This window comes from Empidonax traillii, unplaced genomic scaffold, assembly GCF_003031625.1.
Source record: "Empidonax traillii isolate 1590-97213 ecotype Southwest subspecies unplaced genomic scaffold, ASM303162v1 scaffold305:size1471525, whole genome shotgun sequence".
Taxonomy (NCBI): domain Eukaryota; kingdom Metazoa; phylum Chordata; class Aves; order Passeriformes; family Tyrannidae; genus Empidonax; species Empidonax traillii.
The window spans coordinates 863,275-883,765 of NW_020955498.1; the positions used below are offsets into that span (position 1 = coordinate 863,275).

Sequence of the window (20,491 nt, forward strand, 5' to 3'; positions counted from 1 at the left end):
TAAATCGCTTAACATTTCCTCCCCGTTTCCCCATCAGTCCAATCTGGGTTTCACAAAGCTCACACAGTGCTACTGCGGCAAAATTTGTCAAAGTCTTTCCTTCTGCCACCACTTTTTTTCTTTCATTGGTGGCTGACATAACACTGAGTTCCCTGTAGGAAAAATATCGGAAGCTGAAGGCGATGCTGAGAACATTCCAGGAGTTACTGTGCTATCTGCAGGGGGCACACTGCTGTGCACGACACTTAACTTTACACTGACCAAATCTCTGTACTCACAGGAATGTAGTTGGCATTAATGTAATCAGATCCCTCTTCTTCGTTCATTGAGACTAACCGGACACGACTAAAATCATCTGTAAAAGGAAAAAAACCCACAAAACTTTTTCTCTCAAACATGGCACTCATTCCTAACCGGGCAAATTGAAATCAGTCCTACAGAAACTGGAAAAAAAAAATATTAAAAATAGAAAATGCTCAAGTTTACCAAGAGAGCAATGTTTGACTCAGCAAACTCTACATGGACACACCATCATTACTATTCTGCAAAACATACCATGCAAGTGCCACCCCTTTGGGCTCCCTTAAGTCTCATTATAATCACAAGAGAAAAATAGTAATGCTACTCAGTAGCAGGAATGACCTCGTGTTTCTCACCCCAAAACTCTTTTGATAAACATCCCCAGGAAGCTGTGTCTGTTCAAAGCTAACCAAAACCATCTCTTGCCTGGTCCTCTGTAAAAGCAGAGTTTTAGAACGGACTTTTATCAGTCAGAAAATCTGTCCTGATTTTCCAATTTTCTTATTAGAACTCTTGTTTCCCTCACTAGGGACGTCAGCAGGATTTAGTAGGCATTGTACTTACATGGCAGGATATTTGTGTAGCGATTTTTACAGCGATTCATGGGAAGATCAGCAGCAAAGTGGGGTATGTCAAGCCCAATCAGCTTTAGCTCCTGCGGTGACAGAAATGCCAAGGTCAAACTCACAAACACTCAAAAAATAGTTCTTTGTGAAGCAATTACTTGCAGCAGGTACCAGACAGAAAATGTTTAAGAATCACTTTATAAACTGACATCAGGACTATACTGACTTTCCTTACCTGATGCCTCTGAGTTGGGATCCAAGCAACAGGAGAGCAATGCTGGAGTCTCCTGCTGAATGCTGCCAACACATTACTGCCTTCCAGGCTGTGACTGCAGATTGTTCCTCTCTACCCACATTTAATTAGCAAAAAATAGTGTCAAACCAGGAGGTTGCTAAGTTACTTCTGTGGTGGTCATCTGCCCCACTAAAAGGGGTTTCTTCAAGTCCTCGGGTGGCTTTTAATCTTGGGGGAATGCTTGGAAGATCCTTCTAGTCATTACCTTCAGTAGTTACACTGAATATATATTGCATTGGAAGTTTCACTGCCAGCCATCTCAATACCCTGAGAATCCTCCCCACTCCCTTTCCATGTTTGAAGACAGCCCGAGGATAGGATTTTTTTTAGATTTATACTACTAAATTGACTTGAAATTCTGGGTTACTAAGAGAATGCACCTGAACTTGTCTTGTAGAGATATCCTTGCCTTTACAGAGACTTTTGATGCTGCTTTCTCATTCCAATGCTTCCTCTCAAATGAAGGGCATTTAAGACATAAAATAAAGACATTAAAATCCCATATTCAATTCAGGCTACCAGCACATCTTAAAGCAAGTGTGTTGTTCTGACAATTATCTTGAATTGATTGTGATGAGCCACTCAAATCTGTTTACTAAATGCAGGCTTTAGCAACACCAACATCCACTTTTAAATTCTGCAGAAGTGGAAGTGAAGCTGACCCACCCAGCAACAGCTCACATCAATCAACACAGAGCACAGGAACACACCACACAAACTTAACATCTTGAAAAAGCTGATCTGGGCATGGCAAGTAGCAGAGGGCAGAATCCACGGAGATTTACCTCAAATTGCAGAGAAAATTTGTAATCTGAATCTTTGGCCATGTCCTTGATGTATCCATCAAAATCATCCAGCTGAACAGGGCTTTAAAGGAAAAATACACAGAAATTAAGTTAAAAAATTCCAATGTTTGAAGTACCTTTCATTTCTGTTTACCCCAGAATAGTGTAACTCTTGGGGATGGTCCTGTGCAGGGTTAAGAGTTAGACTCAGTGATCCTTGTGGGTCCCTTCCAACTCAGCATATTCTGTGATTCTGTGGTTCTCAAGTCATAAATATGTATTTGCAACTATTAATGCTAAAAAACAACAATAAAGAGCAATCTTGTGGTTCAGGGCCACAAAATGTGGGTGTACTGCTCATTATCTGTATCATAACGTAACAGCACCACAAAGAGAGGCTGAGAGAGGGGTGCTGACCCCTCTGGGTGTGCTCAAAGCTGCAGCTGCCAGTGCTGATGATAGTAAGCACTGTGGTTTGAGGGACTGGACTTGTTCTACCTGCAGGAAACCACTGGTCTGAATGGCCCATGCACCCTTCCATCCAGGATCCACTGCAGACCCACTCTCAGTGCCATCCCACCAATGTGCTTCTGGCACCAGAGCAGCTGCTGCTTCATTTAAGTTGCCTCTTGTGCCATGAGAAATGCTGCTTTTAGATAATTTCACTCCTGGAAGAGACACTTTTAAAACTCATCTGAGCTTCGTTCATGCAGAGAAATTGATTTCATATTTAGGCTTTGATTCTTTTAGATGGTCCACCAAAAAAACCTTCCCCTAAACCATCATTTTGGATGCCACTGTCCTGAGTGCTTTCTTTGCTGGCTTCAAGAACTATACACATTTGTCATCAGAAGTCAATTTCTCAAAGAGATATGGTGGCTAAAAAAAGAAGCATATAACTATAGAAAATCATGGAGAGCTTCAGCAGGTATGAACTAGCCTTGATTTAATGACTCCCCTCATACTACACGCTATTTCACGAGGTGGGATTTATCTGTTAGTAGAGGCACAGCCTCTGAACATAACGCAGAAATAATTAGGCTGACGCTCTGAACAACGAAACACAGGTAAACAGCTTCCCTCACCTAATTATCATGCTCTAATTTACAAGCTACTGAAGCATGTACACAGTAATCTTCTCATTTACTTTGAGGAAATATGCCCAAAGGAACCTGTCTTATCACCACTTAATTACTCCTGTTTACCCGTTAGCATTAATGACCTAATGTTCTAGCAACAACTGTAATGAGAGCCTGATGTCAAGAGGGAAATATCAGTAGAAATAAATCCATCCCAGTTTTCCACCCTTTGTCATTTTTAACTAAGGATAAGCTCTGTTGAAATCACTAAGTTGAATAATTGATCTTTTCCCTGATGACTAATTTTCTACCAGTGAGATGTTTTACTACAATCTGTTGAGAAGAATTGCTTTTGTCCAATTATTGTTTGTTTTCTGCCTACAGATATTTCTCTCAGGATATGTTTATCTAGAAGTTTTTTATATCTGTAACTGCAATACCACTATGACATGTACTCCATAATGCATATTTAGTCTAAGTCTTACTCCTTTAAATATCAAAGAAGTTACATACTTGGTCAGCTTTCTCTTCTTTAATCCATTTTTACTCCTGTAAAAAGAAAACAAAAACAAAACAGAGGTGTTTTTCATTCATTAAACTAATGTCCTTGTTCAAAGATAATATTGATTTAAGAATGTATGCTTCCTGGTCACCACCATACGCAGGAGGAGATTGGTGATAATAACTTGGACAATTTCAAGCTGATAGCAAAATTTCTGTTGACTCCAATGTGATGCATTTTCCATTCCATGGTTCTGAGAATGTGAAAGGAAAAACCCTTGGGAAAAGGAAAACCTGTGTCCTCTATAAATCCTGACCCAGGAGTGTTGTTGGTTCGGGTAGGCTGAGCCCAGTCGAGCTTGGCAGGGGGCTGTGCTGCTGGGGGGGACACCACAGTGTCTCCTGGGCTGCTCTGCTCAGTTTCTAGTGGGCTGGGAAACTGTGTGTCAACACTAGAGAGCAACTGGGAATGAGAAGCATCTGTTGGGTAAAGGGAGAAGATCACCATTTGCAAACTTAAGAAAGGGTGAGGGAGAAAAGAAAGGGCCTATTTTATAACCTGCTTATGATGATCAATGAAGACAATAACAGATATCCTACTGACCTCAGTGGGACTCAAGCTTAAATCTGAGACAATTTTAACCGACTACTAACAGCTAGAGATAATTATGCCAGTCCTGTAATACAGTCTGTACATGATTTATAAGTGATATAATTCACTAGCGACAGTTATGAGCAGTTTTTTCAATGTATTAAGCAGTACAACCCAAAGGTTGGGACTCAAGAACTGCACCACACTAACTACCACCATATGGTTTTTTGGAGGGGGGGGGGGGGTGTTCGTTTCAGTTTTGCCACAAAAAGCGAAGCAATCAATCAGCTTAAATACACAAAGTAAGCACACTAGAATAAAAGACTGATCTCCTTGGTTAAATCAGCAACAGACCATAAACAGATACTTGCTTATTCAAAAAGAATTTTAGTAGCGTCATTTTTTTTCTTACTGGTCATTACATGATATCTGTTCATTTTTTACTTTATAATAATGTTATTTTTAATTTCATGATGATATGAAAATGACTTCTAGATAATTTGGTTCATAGCTTCAATTAGTAAACTAAAGGAGAAGGCATTTAAATTCAAATCAGTGAAAATATACAGAAAGAAATATTAAGAAGTGGAGTATTTTTATTTTTCTATCCCACTAAGTTTAGAAGTAAAATTAAAAAGCAATAAAATATGAATTTCCAAAATTAAGCTTTAAAAAATAATCAGTTTCTAGAGCAGCCACATCCTGTAGTGATTTTGGTAAATTGTCAAGGTACATTTCCACTTAGATAAGGAGTTTTGCCTGCAGAATGAACAAGAGCTATAGAAATATCAGCTGTACATTAATGAGGAGATTTACTTTGCAAAGCTTTACTTTGCAAACACTATAAACCTCTTCAGCCTACCCTGTTATCCGTACAGATACTACCAGTACAGTATTTGTACATTCATGTGTGCTGTACACATAAACTAGCAGCATTTATTCTCCATCTTCGAAGAATTCTTCCAAAGAAATCTTAAAATTAATTTCAGTGAATTATTCAACACATCTCTATCCCCTGTGACTATGGAAAACCTTTTAATGTTGGGCACATTGGAATTAATTTGAAAAGAAAAAAAAAATACCTAAATGTTCTTTATGATGGGGATGCTTTTAAGAATGCTTCTCCAAGGAACACTTCAAGAGGCAACAAAACAAACGATTGACATACATTTCTCAGCAAGAATTTCATGTGCTTTGATAGTCTCAAGAGGCCTTTGTTTCTTAGCACTGCAATTGTTTTCTGAATGTTCATAAATATTTTAAGCCAACTTGTGCACAAAACAAAGACATTTGAAACATTATCTGGTGTTTCATCTGTTATTCCAATTACTCTACAGATTAAAATACAAAGAGAGGGATTATTCTTATCTCATTCAACTTCTGCTCCTGTGAATTTAATCATGTACACTAAGCTAGGTAGACTGACTGAAGAGGAAACCTCTAAAGAAAGGTACACACCTGGAAAGCCAATGCATATTAAAAGACAAAAAACAAAGGGGCAAAAGAAGATGACAATTCTTTTTGCAGGATATCCACCACTGTGCAGCTCGAGAGTTAGCTGAGTTTACATCAGACAAGTTACAAGTCAATATAATAGGAACCTTGGAGGGGTGTGGAATTCCATTTACTGTTTAGCTGGGTGTGTGTGAAGAATAGGATTTTATTTTCCTGAGAGAAGAAATGGACCTTTCTTTAGTTACGTAAACGCTCTCATTTCCGGGCCCACAGAAAATTTAGGTGGGTTTTTCTTCAGACCTAGTGTGACTCAAGGAAACTCAGCCTCAGAAATGCCTATCTTGAAGATGTTGATGTCTGCTTGCCAGTGCTTTGGTGTCATGTGGTAAGACCAAGAAAAATAAATGTAAACTTCCTTACCACATTTTTTGTAAATCCCTATAGTTTGGACTCAAGACCATCAGGAAACTAAGTTTCTTTATATAAATTAAGCATTTTTGGATGACAGTCAATTTGCAGTTATTTCTTAATCAGTTTGTAAAACAGTTCTGGTTCTAAGGAGACCCATGGTTTTTTTAGGTATTTTCAAAAAAAAAAAAAAAATCCGCTGTTTACTAAGTCTTTGTCAATTATTTACAGACTGAAGTATTAAATATACACAGATACACAATGAGACAGGCATACGGTGATCCAATCTTTTCCCTTTGGGACTTCTAGATGTATCAGTTCTCAGTGAACTGTTTTTTTTTTCAAAAGCAAAGCTTTTACTATGTTAGGAGAACGTAACTGCACCTTTAAAAAACTAAGGTATTTGACATCACACACCAAACAGTTGGGGCATGACCAAACAATTTTAGTAATAGAACAGCATCTGCAAAAGACAGTGCCAGGCAATGAACAGGTGAGTAACTGGGACAGAAGAAGCAAGGATTTATAATGAAGGGGCAAAATTTGCAAAGACAGCAATGAGATGAATACGATGACCACTGTAAGATTAGCTTTTTAATACCAAAATGGGTTGGAGCATAAGCAGACAAACCAGATGAAGCAGGGTAGCAAATACTTTGATACCCACATCCTCTCCAATCCACGTTCTAGTACAAGAAAATTATATCTTCAAAAGCTTTGATCTATTTGAAAACAAAGTTATCCCACATTTTTCATGTAATAGGAATTGACATTGTTTACACATTGCATATGGAAAAACAAGTAAATCACTTACCAAGGATTAATATAAAATGCCAAAAGATAATCAGTCCAAAGGCATGAGGGTAGCAGAGTTAGGAAAGCAAATACACTTCTACGCCTGTGAGCATTAATAAATAACATACATAAAGATGAAAAAGTGAGGAGAGTTAGTAAGACAAACAGAAATCAGGAGATCAGCAAATTCTATTTTTAAAATCAGCTCATCCCATAAATCCTTCTTACTTACTTCATAAGAATATTATTAGCATTCTTAGAATTTTTACTCTCAGCCTGACAGCCTCTGCAGGATTTTCAGCTATACAACATAAAATTCTATATGATCAAAATAAATACGTTTTATAGTATTGATTCAGGACTCTTATTCCAAATTTTAAGAGTAAAAAGGGCATGAAAATATCATCGACAGGTTTATAGCTATTTACATAGGTGGTACTAAGTCTATTTTCTGATGTTTTGAGATATTTCAGGACTGACAAGGCTTGTTTTTACCATATACAGCTATGATAATCTCCCATGTTTATTCCTGCAAGTGATTCTGTGAATATGAGAATATCTATATCAGATATAAATTCAGATGCTTCTAATATCTCTTAATACTCTCTACTGAGTCAGATTTCTTAAAGCATCCACATAACATTTTGGAGAGTGCTTTAAATTATCTCTTAGGTTTTCAAGCTAAACATGGTTTAAAGAGTTCTTCTAATTGTGGTGGTTTCTATGAATAACTATTCACATCAGGAAATTGGAGTACAAAATAATTCTAAACTTTCAAATCATTTGCAAACCATTTACCAGATTCTGCTATACGTTAATCCAGTAAACAAACATTTCTCCAGTGGAAGGATTTTTTTTTTTTTTTTTGCCAAATACACCCTCAGTGTGTTTTTTCCCCTTCAGAAAATCTGCTTTCTTAAAAAGCAATACCATCCTTCTGCAACTGTTCTAAAGAGGAACCACAAAGTGAAATTTCCTTGTTCAGTACTCTTGGCTCTTAAAAGTCAGTAGATATTGTTTTTTCCCTGACAAAAAAGTCATGTCAAATGTCATCATCTCTCATCCTAATCTTCCAAGCAGTGGAGGAAACTTCTGCCCACATAGTGAAAACTGCAAGTTATGCTTTAATGGGTTTTGCTGCTGTAAAGAAAATGTGCAGAGCAGTTTCTGCAGGGCACCTTCCCCAGGCACTGGGAGGAATTCTGTGGGTCAGCCAGAAGCAAGAGCCTTTTCTAATTAATCATATGCCATAGCAACTGCAGCATCAGGCCTTGGGGCTCATCAGTTGTTGAGTCTCTATGGGACTGAACTGAGGAGGAAATTTGGTTTTCCCTAAACAGATCTCTGGTGCCACAATGAGGTTTCCATTAGGCTCAGAAGACAGAAGTGATGATTTAGCTGGAATACTCCTCTTTCCTTTGGGAAACTCCAAGTGAGGTTTTCACTTCCTCTTGCCTACAGAGGCAAAAGGAATTATTTAGGCCTGAGCCTTTTTCATCATCAAATCATCACAAGAATTTTCCACACTTTATCAAATCACAGGCTAATGTGATTGCAAACCTAATTAATATTGTTCACGGATTAAGAACTCCGACATCTAAACCAATTGATTCCATTCAGCATATGAAAAATGTGCAACTGCCCAGAAAATACAAAATTGTTTTATGCAGTTATGTAGTCTTTCACATACTGCTCACATGTACTGAACAACTTTACTTAAAGAAAGAGATGCAGAGATTGCTTATATCCTGAAAATTCTGCTGAGCTGATCTTCCCTTAGGAAGCAGTGGATATGCTCATACCTCCCTTACTAGACTCCCTGGAATGACTCCAAGCAAAATGGGTTTCCTCATCCTTCTACCTGTCTTTGGTACCATATTTTCCATTTGGCTTCCGGGATTGATGGTGAATCTGGTCTTGACATTAAACAGAGCCCACAAAACAAACTTCAGATAAATAGGGACCATAAGTTTAGGGCACACTGCCACCACTTACCTAAAATTGTGGAGATATTAAGCAGGAATATTTTACCCCGATTTATATTTCTATAACATAATTTATATGTGTGTACATATATATGCATACACATACACCAAATCAAGCAACAAGAACCTTCACTTTCATATCCAAACCTATTAATTTCCCTTCCCACAGAAAAAAAGTCTTTTATGGTTTTAATAACATCTGTTACCAGTTTAATAATTTCATTCAAGCTTGGCTATTTAATTAACGTGAGTGTTTGATCTTCTGCCTTCTTTGCCATTAATATAGTCCAAGCAAGAGAAGCTGAAAGATGGCTTCGTTTGTACAGCATACAGCTGGCTGCTATTAAAGCTGAACCAAGCAAGTGAAGCTTGTTTAATATCCAGTTAATTAGCAGCACAGTGAGGTATTGACAAGATTCACTGGGCTTGTTAGTTCAGTTTGCATGCTTATGAGCAAAAGGCTTGTTGTAGTGCAGTGTCAATCCATTTAATCCCATCCCCGCTGGCAGGCTATGTCCTATGAGATCATGGAAGCAGTTCCCTGCACACCAACTTTTCTTTCCAACTTCTTAGCTGTCAACAAAGCTGACCACGGCTGTAAAACCAAGGCACATATTTTCTGCTTCTTAAATGCTGGAATGGGCCTGACGTTATGCTTTTAAATATCTGTGTTTGGACTTGCCTTGAAAAAGAAGAGGCTTTTGCAGAGATTTCTGGTAACAAAACAGTAAACCTTAAGTCCATCATCCCCGCTCATTTGATTATCAAAACAGGAATGGAAATGACCATGCTGGTGCCAGTCAGGTATATATTTGAGTCTTGCAATTGTAAGGAAACCGTCTTGCAATGTAAGGAAATATTAATTAATGTCACTGCATGAAGACAGTTGCTACTTAGTCATCTACAGGCAAGCTTACTCCTGGATGTAAATACATGGAAGTGCTAATGGATTTATAGATCAAGTTTCCAAAGTTGTGTTATTTTAGGAAATATGTCTGCAAGAGAAAGGAAAAATATAACCTCCCAAAACACATCTATGCAACTTGGCTGACATGTATATACATCATTCCCTACTAAAAATAGCAGGTGACAGAATGCATGTCATCATTCAAAAAATAAAATACATTCAAGGAATAAAATGCTACATTAGCAGGTATAGTAGTTTAATCCCACAGAGGGACAGCAATGACATAAAAAATAGGCACTTTAACATTATAGATAATATTTGCCAAAAAGCAGAGATGGGAGAAAACATGAGCTTTGCTTCAAACACTCACCAATTATAGGGAAGCTTTCCATCTCTCTCTAAAGATGCAAAATTCACAAAGGTTCCAGCCCCACAATCCCTGTTTCAGGAAGAACATTAGATAAAAAGTTAACATTTTGAGATTCATAATGGTTGCACTGAGCTTGATTTAACAGAGAACTCTCAGAATTGCAGAAAAGTGACGAACATCTGTGACTAGGTCTGAGATAATCCGTAATAAAAAGAACTGAAATCCCTTAACAAAATCAAATCCCTTGTCCAAAACCAATAAATGTTCAGCACCACCTGAGATCAAATTACCTAAAAATGCTTACAAAGAGTGAAGTGAAATAAGGGAATTGTTAATAAATTTCTGAAATAGATCTCATCTTCCATCCAGATTTGTGCTTTCCACAGTCCAGCACTAGCATTGTTTTCTGGCCTCAGTAGAGATGCTAAATATTTGCCTTTCTATACTAAATATTCACTGTCCCCACCCTAAGGAGAAGATATTTAATTGTGTCCTTATTACTGGATCATGGTAATTTTGAGTTTGGAAAATAACTGAGGTGAAAAGAAAAAGAATTCCTGAATAACATTCCAGGGAATTTATCACAAGTCCAATATTTTCAGCTATGAATTATAAACTGGCTTGACTATTTTTGATTTCTTGATCTAAGCAAACAATTGCTTGCAGCTTCTTATTGGATTTATTTTTTAAAATTTCCTCTGGGATGTTCATCTTCTGTGGCTAGAAGCAGTGATGAAGAGAAAAAAAAAAAAAAAAGCTTTGGGCTGCCTGACAGTAATTATATAAGAAATAGAATTAATTTAGCTGGGATTTTCACAGAGACAGTTACATGTAAAAGGAACAAATCATATAATGTTCTCTGAAAGAGATAACCTGCAAAATCTGTGTGATGTGGTCATCTGTTGCATGGAATACATAGACAAGACACAACATGTAAAATGCAGTATCTACTAAGTAGTTAAGTGCAAGATTTTTCACTAAAATTTTTCACATGAAATAACTTCCTCTCTTGACATAGTGCAGCAAATTAATAAAAAATATATTAAATAGATTACAAAAGGATGACGACTCCTTGACAGTTCCAAAACTAGGAGGTAAAACACATATCTAGGGTTTGGAGAAATTGCTGCAGTTCACACATGCAGTAACATAACCCACACTAAAGTGAACTGATACAGGTAAGATCACCTAAAAAAAAGGAAACTGAATTTCAATAGTCAGGTACAAGTGATTGGTGAAGATAGCTGAAGGTTCTGCCAGAAAAGGGTTACTCCTATAAGATAACTTTTCCCTTCCTCTGTGTGCCAGAACAAAATGGGATCACTAAATATATGAGTGAGCAGTGGAATGTGAGATCCTCCTGGATTCATGTGTCTCTGTATAGATGGCTGCACCCCGACTGCACAGAAACACAAGATCCAAGTGAGCCCACATGGCCTTTTCCATGCTGCAGTTCCCATTTGAGGGCAGACCAGCAAATGCTCTAGAGAGAGACTCTCAGGACACTGGCATATCTTCCCTCATCCCAGGGGTTTGGCTGCCAGGGCTCAGGCCTCACACGGCCTCCAAAATGCAGCATCCTGGACCTGATGAACAAACCACGTTATCTGTTGATAAGGAAGATCTCCTGTTCCAAAGCATATGAAAGACTCACAAAGCATCTTGCTGTCCTAGTTGTGTCTGGTTGCCTCAGATCCTAATAATCATTTACATTCCTGACACAACCCTTATAACTCAATCTTACAAAGCTCAAAATGAGACAAAGGTTGAGGTTTATAACTCAGGTCAAGAATGAAAGTAGATAGAGGAAGAAGACATGCTACTTCTAAACCGCAATAGGACAACTATTTTGAAGGTATCCCGTTCACAAGCATCTTGAGTAGGACATTCTTAATTGAAACTACTGTCATGATGTGTTTGTTGTTGTCTGATTTTTTTTTGCAATTAGCATAAATCGGGACTTACCTGGCCATTTGTAGGTGTTTTCTTCTGAGTACAATAAGAGTCACTAGCAGCAGTCCAATCAGGAGGATACTCAAGATGGCTAACACAGAGATTACCACTACATTGGGATTCATCTCAGTGACTGTAAATACAAAAACTAATTCTCAGTTATTCAATTCAGAAGCACTGACAGTTTTGTTTTGTCTTGTCATGAATCACGAACTTGATTTTCCTCTTGTTTGAGATTGGCTGAGACAACATTTTTCTCCATAAATGTCATCAAGCATTACCCTGATGTTTAGTATTGACACCACAAATTAGGCCCCTGATTTCTAAAACCCAGTACAGAATTGACCCTCTAGTTTATATTTTTCCAAGTCAAACCCTTAGTGGGGACTTTTCTCAGGACTTTGTAAAGCTGCTTCCCCATCCCATCCCCATCTGGCAGCCTTTCCATGACACAAAATACCCCTGAGGCCAACATTACAAAGTGCAGCTTTAGAAAGCAAGGGGAAACAGATGTAGCTGGATAAGGAAGAAGAAAGCAGGGAAGTGCTGCTTACCCATGGTGGAAACCACAATGAAGGTGGGGATGCTGGGGCTATTGTGGCTGAAGGTGGTCACGCTGCAGTTGTAGGAAGTGGCAGGAGTTAGGCTGGAAATGGTCACGACATGTGAAGAGACGGTGACAGGTTCCTGTAGACGTGGGGAAAAAACACACAGAAGTTTGTCTCTCCTCTAAATGCAACAGCACAAATTAGTGCTCCATGTATTTGACCAGGTAAAGTAAGATCTGGTGAAAGAAATTAGCACCCTGAAACACAGGGAAGATGATCAGGACCTGCCCTTGAAAATAGGCAGGTAGTCTGGCAGAAAAGGGGAGAGAAATAGGGTAAAAACAGTAGCAAGAACAGCCCAGAGCAGCCCAGGGACTTCAAAGCATTTTGGGGAGGGGAGAATGGGTGCCTCACAGCAGGCTGGTCAGGCACATGCCTGGTGGGGGAAAGAGCTGTGACCTTCAGGACACCCTCAGAGGTGGGCAGTGCTTAGGAGCTCTGGTTATTAAGCCATACAGGTAGGAGGAAAGCAAAGTTATTTTTATTCAAAGCACAGCCAAGACAGCCACAACCTCTGTCATCTCTGCCTCTGAGGCAGTTCCTCTGGATGTGAGCCCTTTGAGTGGCCAAAGTGAAAAAAAAGCAGAGCAAAACCTTTTGGTAATAGCTATGATCACAGAGCCTACACCTCAGTTTTTCTAGCTAGAAACTCTTTATATAACATATTTATAAAATGTTTTAATTCCTATGACCCTGGTAAACACTTTTGTGGTTTTTAAATGCCGATACAACAAATGAAAACACACACAAGTACTACACGTGAATTGACGTAAGGGCAAAGCTCCTGCAGGTCCTCAATTTTCTATACTGTCCAGTAAAACCACGGGTGGTTTGGAGGTGCAAAAACAGAGACACTGAACTGGTCATTTAGAAAGGGAAGAAGGAGAAGTGTTATGAATGAACTCGAGATGGGGAGTGCAAGATGCTGTAACAAGTCCCAAGCACTACTTACAATAGCCTGTTTTCAGTCCTGGCCTAATTCTAGACTTGCAAGGGCTCCTGTTGTAGTGCGGTTCTGAGGTGTATTATGCAGAGGAAATCATATGTACATAAGTGTAAGGGAGGAAGGAGAATTTTATTGCTTGAGCTGAAAAGAGACGCCACTCTTTGGCAATTGGACTTGGTTGGATGTTTTCCATTTTCCCGTCTGGGAAACTTAAATTAGTCAACCAAAATCCAAGACGTTCAAACCTGGAAATTTCTTGCTTTCCATTTTGCTGATTTAAAGATGGAGGAAAGGGACAAAAAAGTCCATGTAATTAGCATGGAAAATCACAACGAATTTTTGCCAGTTTATTTGGAAAGCATCCCTTTTTACAGCTCAGAAAGAAGCCTTTCCCATTTTCTTCACAGAGACAGAAAAGACAGTGATGAATCTAAAGAGAAGTGAGCTGACAATCTCTGTGCCTTACCCCGTGCCAGATGTTCATGTCAACAAATGTGACACCCACTGAAGCATCTGCCAAATGAAGCACTCTTTTCCTGATGTTCTTAAACCAGATCTGCTCTGCCCTAAAGCTGCAAATCCTGTGGTACCTTCCTTGCCTGATCACATTGCTATTTTGAATCTCTGCTAAGGGATAAGTGATAATGACTTCATGATTTTTAGCAATACAGAGTGAAAAAGAAGGAATCTAGATGTGGATTCCAAGCTGTCCAGAAGATTAAAGTCCATTTCAATATTTTTTTTTGCCTTTAGTCAGCGTCTTTTTCTATTTAAAAAGAATATTAGATAATTCAGATTGGTATGCTTTAGGATTAAAGAGTGTGCAAATCTGTTTTGTGATGATCAGTGGTTTAAGCAGGTTATTTTTCACTTCTTTCCTGAATGATTCCCCGCTATGTGTGACAGTCCACACGAGAAAATTATGTTTCATGGCACGTGATCACAGTGATTCACTATACCATCAGCTAAACCACAAAGTAAACCTCACACATTGCACTGAATGTCAAGGAATTAAATTTACTACTGCTCTCTGTTTTTTACTGAACAGCATTTTCAGTTTAAACACTCCTATATTCAGGTGGCCTCTGAGCACAGGTACCTAACTGGACAGAGAGAATAGGAGCCTCATTTCTGAGGCTGAGAAAGTGGGTCTTGAAGAAAATACCCTGAGACAAAATGCATGAGGAGCAGCCACATTTGCAGCAGAAAAGTACTCTTTGAATAGCAATGAAGCTACTACTGAACTTAACTGGGATTACTACTTAACAGATCTCAAAACCAGAAATAAAGTATGCCAGAAATAAATAGATGCTGCACAAAAGATCTCATGGCATCTAAATATGTCTATTTTTCCCATTCCTTATCAAGTTAGCTGACCATTTTTCCCTTCTTGCTAATTGACATTCCTTTAGTTTTGGGGCCCTTTAGGTTTTGCGTGGTATTTTAGATCCATTTTCATGAGTAGCCAAAGCCTGACACTGTTGGATTCACACAGCTTCTGTCCAACTAGTTATCTCACCATAAAGATAGAAGCCATTCTTAATACTAAATATTTTAGTATTTGAAATGCTTTAGTAGTTTAGCTTTTAAAGGTTTAATTCTGAACACCTTATCACATTTGGTATAAAATATCATTGGGCTTTACATGCACATGCCAACTAGCAGAAGCCAAACCAGAAAGATGAAAGGCCCAGTCTCACTTTCAGAGACAAAGAGCAGAAACCAAAGAAGAGAGGCTTACATACCTGGACTTTTGTTTCCTGACCAGATCCAGTCTGCTGGCAGTAGACTTCAAAAAAATCAGCCACTCCTTCTTCCACCCAGAGCAGCGTCACAGAGGTCTGAGTCTTGTTGACAGCAAACAGTGACTTTGGAGGGGCTGGTTCTGATTAAGAGAAAAAAAATAAATCTCATTTTATTAAGCTTATCTTTAAGTTTCCAGACAGCCGAGAAAAATGAAAAAGAAAAAAAAAAAAAAAAAGAAAGCAATACCAGATGCCCTTCTATCCTTCATTTTCTTCAGATAAAGTCTGCCAGTGTAAAACCTCTCATGATGATAGACTACCACTGCAAAATGGGAAGATGATGAAGTGTGTTGGTTTTTCTTCTCTATTTAAACTGTTCTCTATTTGGACAGATGGATAATTACTTCACTTCCCTTTTCAACAGAGCCCTTGTTTGAGGATGATCAGTGGATTCTATTAATAGAACAATGTTAGCAGAAACTGTTTCAGAGAAGATGACTGTCCACCTGTTAGTAATGCATTTGGCCTAAGAAAGCTCTTCTTCTCAAGGCCTGCCCCAGGAGATGATAAAGAAGCAGCTTCCCACAAGCAAAGAGTGTCTAGGTTCATTTAATTGTTGCAGAGGAAATATTTAGTCAATTACCAGTTTAAAAAACACTTGCAGTCCTTTTTTTTTTTTTTTTTTTTTTTTCTCGGCTAACATTTAAGGGTCTTAGGCATCCTGGGCTCTTCTGGTTTGCCTCCAGAGACTGCCAAGTTTGGGTTCTAAATTTCTGAATTCTCCACAGTTTTCAGATTTCCTAATATATGGATGTTTAATTAAAGCTGCCATTCTCAATCATTGAACTGATTCCGGGATTTTGACACACTGCATACAATGAGCGATGCGCAAGAACATTTTGGGTTTATTCTTTCCCTTCATAAATAATTTGTTATTCTCATTCTGTAAGATGCTGTCACAGGAACGTGGATGTGATGTGTAAGATCCACCACACAAAAAGGCACAAAAGACTTGTTCAAGTAGTTATAGACATTTTGGAGACATATCTGATACTGAAACAATCAGATCTGTGTTGGAGGCTGCCAAAATTACATTGTCATTATGGAGAGAGTTGGGCAGGGACTGAAGCACATTCACGTGTGTCACAGGGATTGCAGTGTCTATATTGTCCCAGCACTACAAAGGAAAGCATCCTTCTCCCATAATTACACCCATATATCTGCTCTTGGATTCAGAAACACATTCCATCCCTCACTCCAGGTAAAAAAATGGCCCCAATTAAAATATGAGGTTTGCATTTGGGCATCATCCCAAGCAAATCCTCCTTTTGCCTCCAGCAAATGGCTTGATTTTTCTGCAAGTGGAAAGCTGCCAGGCTGAAGCAAACATCATGGAGGGAAGAACATTTGGCAGGAATGCTGAAGTGACTGCCAAGTGCCAAGTAGTCTATCACTTGGAGTCAGTTTCCACTACTGCTAATTACAATTCCCATTGCTCCTCTTGGAAACACAGAGAAGGAAAACCTCTGGTAAAACACCCTTACTATTGTCTATTCAAAGTTCAGATATCACAAAGGAAAAAACCCAAAACTCAACTCAACAAAAAAACCCACACCAAGAAGTCTAGAAGGGATTTATCAAAACAGAATTAATTCCACCTTTTTGTTGTCATAAATGAAAGGCGAAATACCCATCTCATCCTGCCCCTAAGGAAAGAACAGGAGGATACAACTATGCTGCAGGGTGAACAACATGAATAACACTTGTGGATCTGTCTGAAAGATAAAGCTAGCTGGTATTTTGAAACACCCCCCTAGAATCTTCGGACAATTGCAGCAGGGGGGTATACTCACCCTCACACACCCACCCACTCAGCCAGGGACAAATACACATGTGACTGCACACAGAAACGAGGAATGGGGAAAACAGTGGACAGGACTTGCATAGGGAAGAAAAGATTCATAGAATTTGTCTATGCCTTTCAAATATTGCCTTTGGTCAAAAGACCTAGAAGAACTTCAGATTGTTGTGTCTGCACTGCTTGCCCCAGCACTGTTTAGGCGATTTGACTAAGAGTTTTGAAAAACAGGAATGGACAATGGTTGCTTCAAGACCTCTAATCCGATTAGAAATTGTAGAGTACTTTAAACTCGCTTCTTCCACTGTGACTCACAAAAGTTTTATTATTCATGTAGGGAAGATAACCCAGTTTGAAATCACAAACTTTTCTTTACCCACCTTCACAGTGTAGTTAATGCTTGTTGAAGCAGTCTGGCACACTTGGAAATGTCACAATTTTAGGTACCTAAGGCTCAACAATTGTAAGTACATTCAATAGAGAAATAAAATTTCTTAAGGTACAATGGTGCAGTGTCCAGTCTTCCTCCCAGGTAAAAAAAGATGTTAGGCAGAAAGTTGTATTTTAAAGTCTTACCTTAAGGATCAAGTTCTCAAGTTGTCTTTTGTTTGAGTGCATTACACATATTTCTCTTAGAACAAAGGTGGGTTCCACAGCCCCAAATCTGACTGTTTTTATCAAGAGCACTGTCATTGATTTTTATTTAAGGGTGTATTTTTGTTGTTGGAAGACTATGCAGATGTCCAGGGAGAGAGGAGGGGAGGCAGGAAAGCAGAGCAGATGGCATCTGCCAGGAGTGCAGACGCAGAAATAGGCTTCTCAGAAACAAGGAAGATTCTGTTTTTTATTGAAAAATTAATCTGTGAAGCCTGAGTTGCCATTCCCAAAACCTGCATGTGTTCAAGACCTTAGGGAAGCAACTATGAATTGTTGTCTCAAAGACCCACTAAGTGACTTCCACTCTCCTACTTCCATTTACAGTCAAATTCTGACATTCTTCCTCCTCTTGAGCAAAACTGTTTTAGATTAGTAGCTTCACATGCAGGAATGAAACAATATTCAGAGCTAGGTGGGGTGAAAACTGTAGCTTTGCAAAAGAAATGGGGTCACAGGTACATAATTCTGAAATGAAGTGCTACATCTGCTGACAGAGTTACTTTTACAGTCAAACAAGAGAAGGAGTGAGTTTATAATTTACAAACAAACATTTCTTACCCAATTTTACAAGCTGGGGTAGGGAAGTATTGCTGCCTCTTTCAGTACAAGCAATCACTGAAAGGTTGTAAATGTCCCCTGGAGGCAAGCTCAACACTGCAGTCATCACATTGCGTGTTACCTAAATAATTAGACACACCAACTTAAATATGATGCAAACCATACACCTTCCTTGTAAAATTAATCTGGTTACTTAATATATGACAAAGAAAGTTCTGTGCATCACAGCAGATGTCTTCTGAATACTCTAGGCTTGCTACATGAATCAGTTCCCACTGACACAAACTGTGAAAGCATTAATGCTTGGCAGAATAGCATAATGCAAAACCAAGACAATCTTAGGCTGCACTTTCCATATGAAAATTTATGGAGAAAGAAAAATTCCCTCACACACTGAGAGGACTCTTGCATCTAGATATTTCAAGTTGTGCAAAATGCTAAAATGCTAAACAGGCTCGGGTACCTTGCAATTCTAGAGGAATTTAAATCAGGTCAGATACCTCTAAGAAGAGCACACAAGCGACATGCAAGCAAAGCCTTTATATATCCTACAAACCTGAAAATTAAATCCACCTTGGCAAGTCTAACACCTGCCTGGAGACCCGTTGACTTGACAATAGATCTCAGAGTCTGACGTCATTCATCCACAGGTCTGAAATCAGATATGACCCAAAACTGAGCTGAGCTTCAAAAGATTGCACATAACTTTTTCCTGTTATTATAGTGGTAGCCTCCTCATTTCTCCAGCGTCATGGAGAAGGATGCAGAACTCAAAACAGACTGTTTTTGGAGCACTTGTACAGTATCTACAAAGGGCATTGTTCAGGAATCTCATGCTGGTTTTCACAGTCACCTAATTTTCAAGATGAATTTTCAGTTGCAAGGGAAACTGACTGTTCTGAATAAAGACTAATAAGGCTCTGCACAAAATTTTCATCACTCCTCTAAAATCTGACCAACTCCTGTAGAGTCTTGGGAAATACACAAGTAGCAGGAAGTAAAAGTCACCATTGCTTGACAGCGTTTCCTACGTATTTCAATAATCCCATAAGAAAAACAACCATAATAACAATCTTAACAATCTCAGTAAATCACATTATGAGACTGCAACATAGTATGAATTTTAAAGGAAACAATTTCCGAAAGTAACAAACAGTTTGGGAGAACAGGTACACCCTTATGCCTGCAAGTGTGTACCCATATAAGCAGGACCATAAAAGTTAATTATAAATAGGTTGTTGCAGGATTTCCCTAAAGAATACTCTCTGCGTTCCCTTGTCTTGAAAAGAATATAAAGACAAACATTTCTAAAGACATCCCTAAAGCTTTTATTTTATTTGTGGATATACTGTATTGTAGATACTCTCTATTTTTAATCTTTTTGATCACATATTCAATTTTATTTTAAATTTGATTTCATATTAAATTTTTACTTTATATTCATTTAATATACAATTTTCATATTCAATGAAGGCACAATTTGAAGTTAATCTTGCCACCTCTGTTAAGGATAATAAAAAGTCTTTCTACAGATACATCAATAGCAAAAGAAGGGGTAAGGAAACCCTCCGTTCTTTGGTGGATATGGGGGGGAACATAGTTATCAAAGATGAGGAAAAGACTACGGTATTTAACACCTTCTTTACCTCAGTTCTCAACAGTAAGACAGGCTGTCCTCTAGAGAAGACAGCTGGTTTCTGGAGCTTGTAGACAGAGATAAGAAGCTGAGTAGCCCCCCTGTAATCCAGGAGGAAACAGTTAGTGACCTGCTGAGCCACTTGGATCCTCACAAGTCTATGAGACCAGATGGGATCCACCCAAGGGTGGTGAGGGAGCTGGCAGAAGAGCTCACCAAGCTGCTCTGCATCATTTACCAACAGTCCTGGCCCTCTGGGGAGGTCCCAGATGATTGGAAGATGACAAATGTCATGCCAATCCACAAAAAGGGCTGGAAGAAGGACCCAGGAAACTACAGGCCTGTCAGCCTGACCTCAGTGCCTGGCAAGGTTATGGAGCAGATCATCCTGAGTGCAATCACACAGCACCTATAGGATGGACAAGGGATCAGCATGGTGGATGAGGGAAAGGCTGTGGATGTGTCTATCTGGACTTCAGCAAAGCCTTTGAC

General features: G+C 38.8%; 1 protein-coding gene across 3 annotated transcripts in view; it reads right to left on the bottom strand.

Annotated features, from left to right (window-relative positions):
• PTPRO (protein tyrosine phosphatase, receptor type O) overlaps nt 1–20,491 on the bottom strand; it is a 156,838-nt gene that overhangs the window by 11,983 nt on the left and 124,364 nt on the right. For 2 of the 3 annotated variants that reach the window (XM_027890983.1, XM_027890985.1), the window contains exons 12-21: nt 18,364–18,484; nt 15,291–15,430; nt 12,546–12,678; nt 12,004–12,124; nt 10,039–10,107; nt 6,796–6,879; nt 3,539–3,574; nt 1,947–2,028; nt 865–955; nt 279–355 (exon numbers count right to left, since the gene is read on the bottom strand). In XM_027890983.1, coding sequence (XP_027746784.1) covers nt 279–355; nt 865–955; nt 1,947–2,028; nt 3,539–3,574; nt 6,796–6,879; nt 10,039–10,107; nt 12,004–12,124; nt 12,546–12,678; nt 15,291–15,430; nt 18,364–18,484 — 954 coding nt within the window. The remainder of the gene's footprint in view (nt 1–278; nt 356–864; nt 956–1,946; nt 2,029–3,538; nt 3,575–6,795; nt 6,880–10,038; nt 10,108–12,003; nt 12,125–12,545; nt 12,679–15,290; nt 15,431–18,363; nt 18,485–20,491) is intronic. The other variant, XM_027890984.1, reaches the window with a different exon arrangement.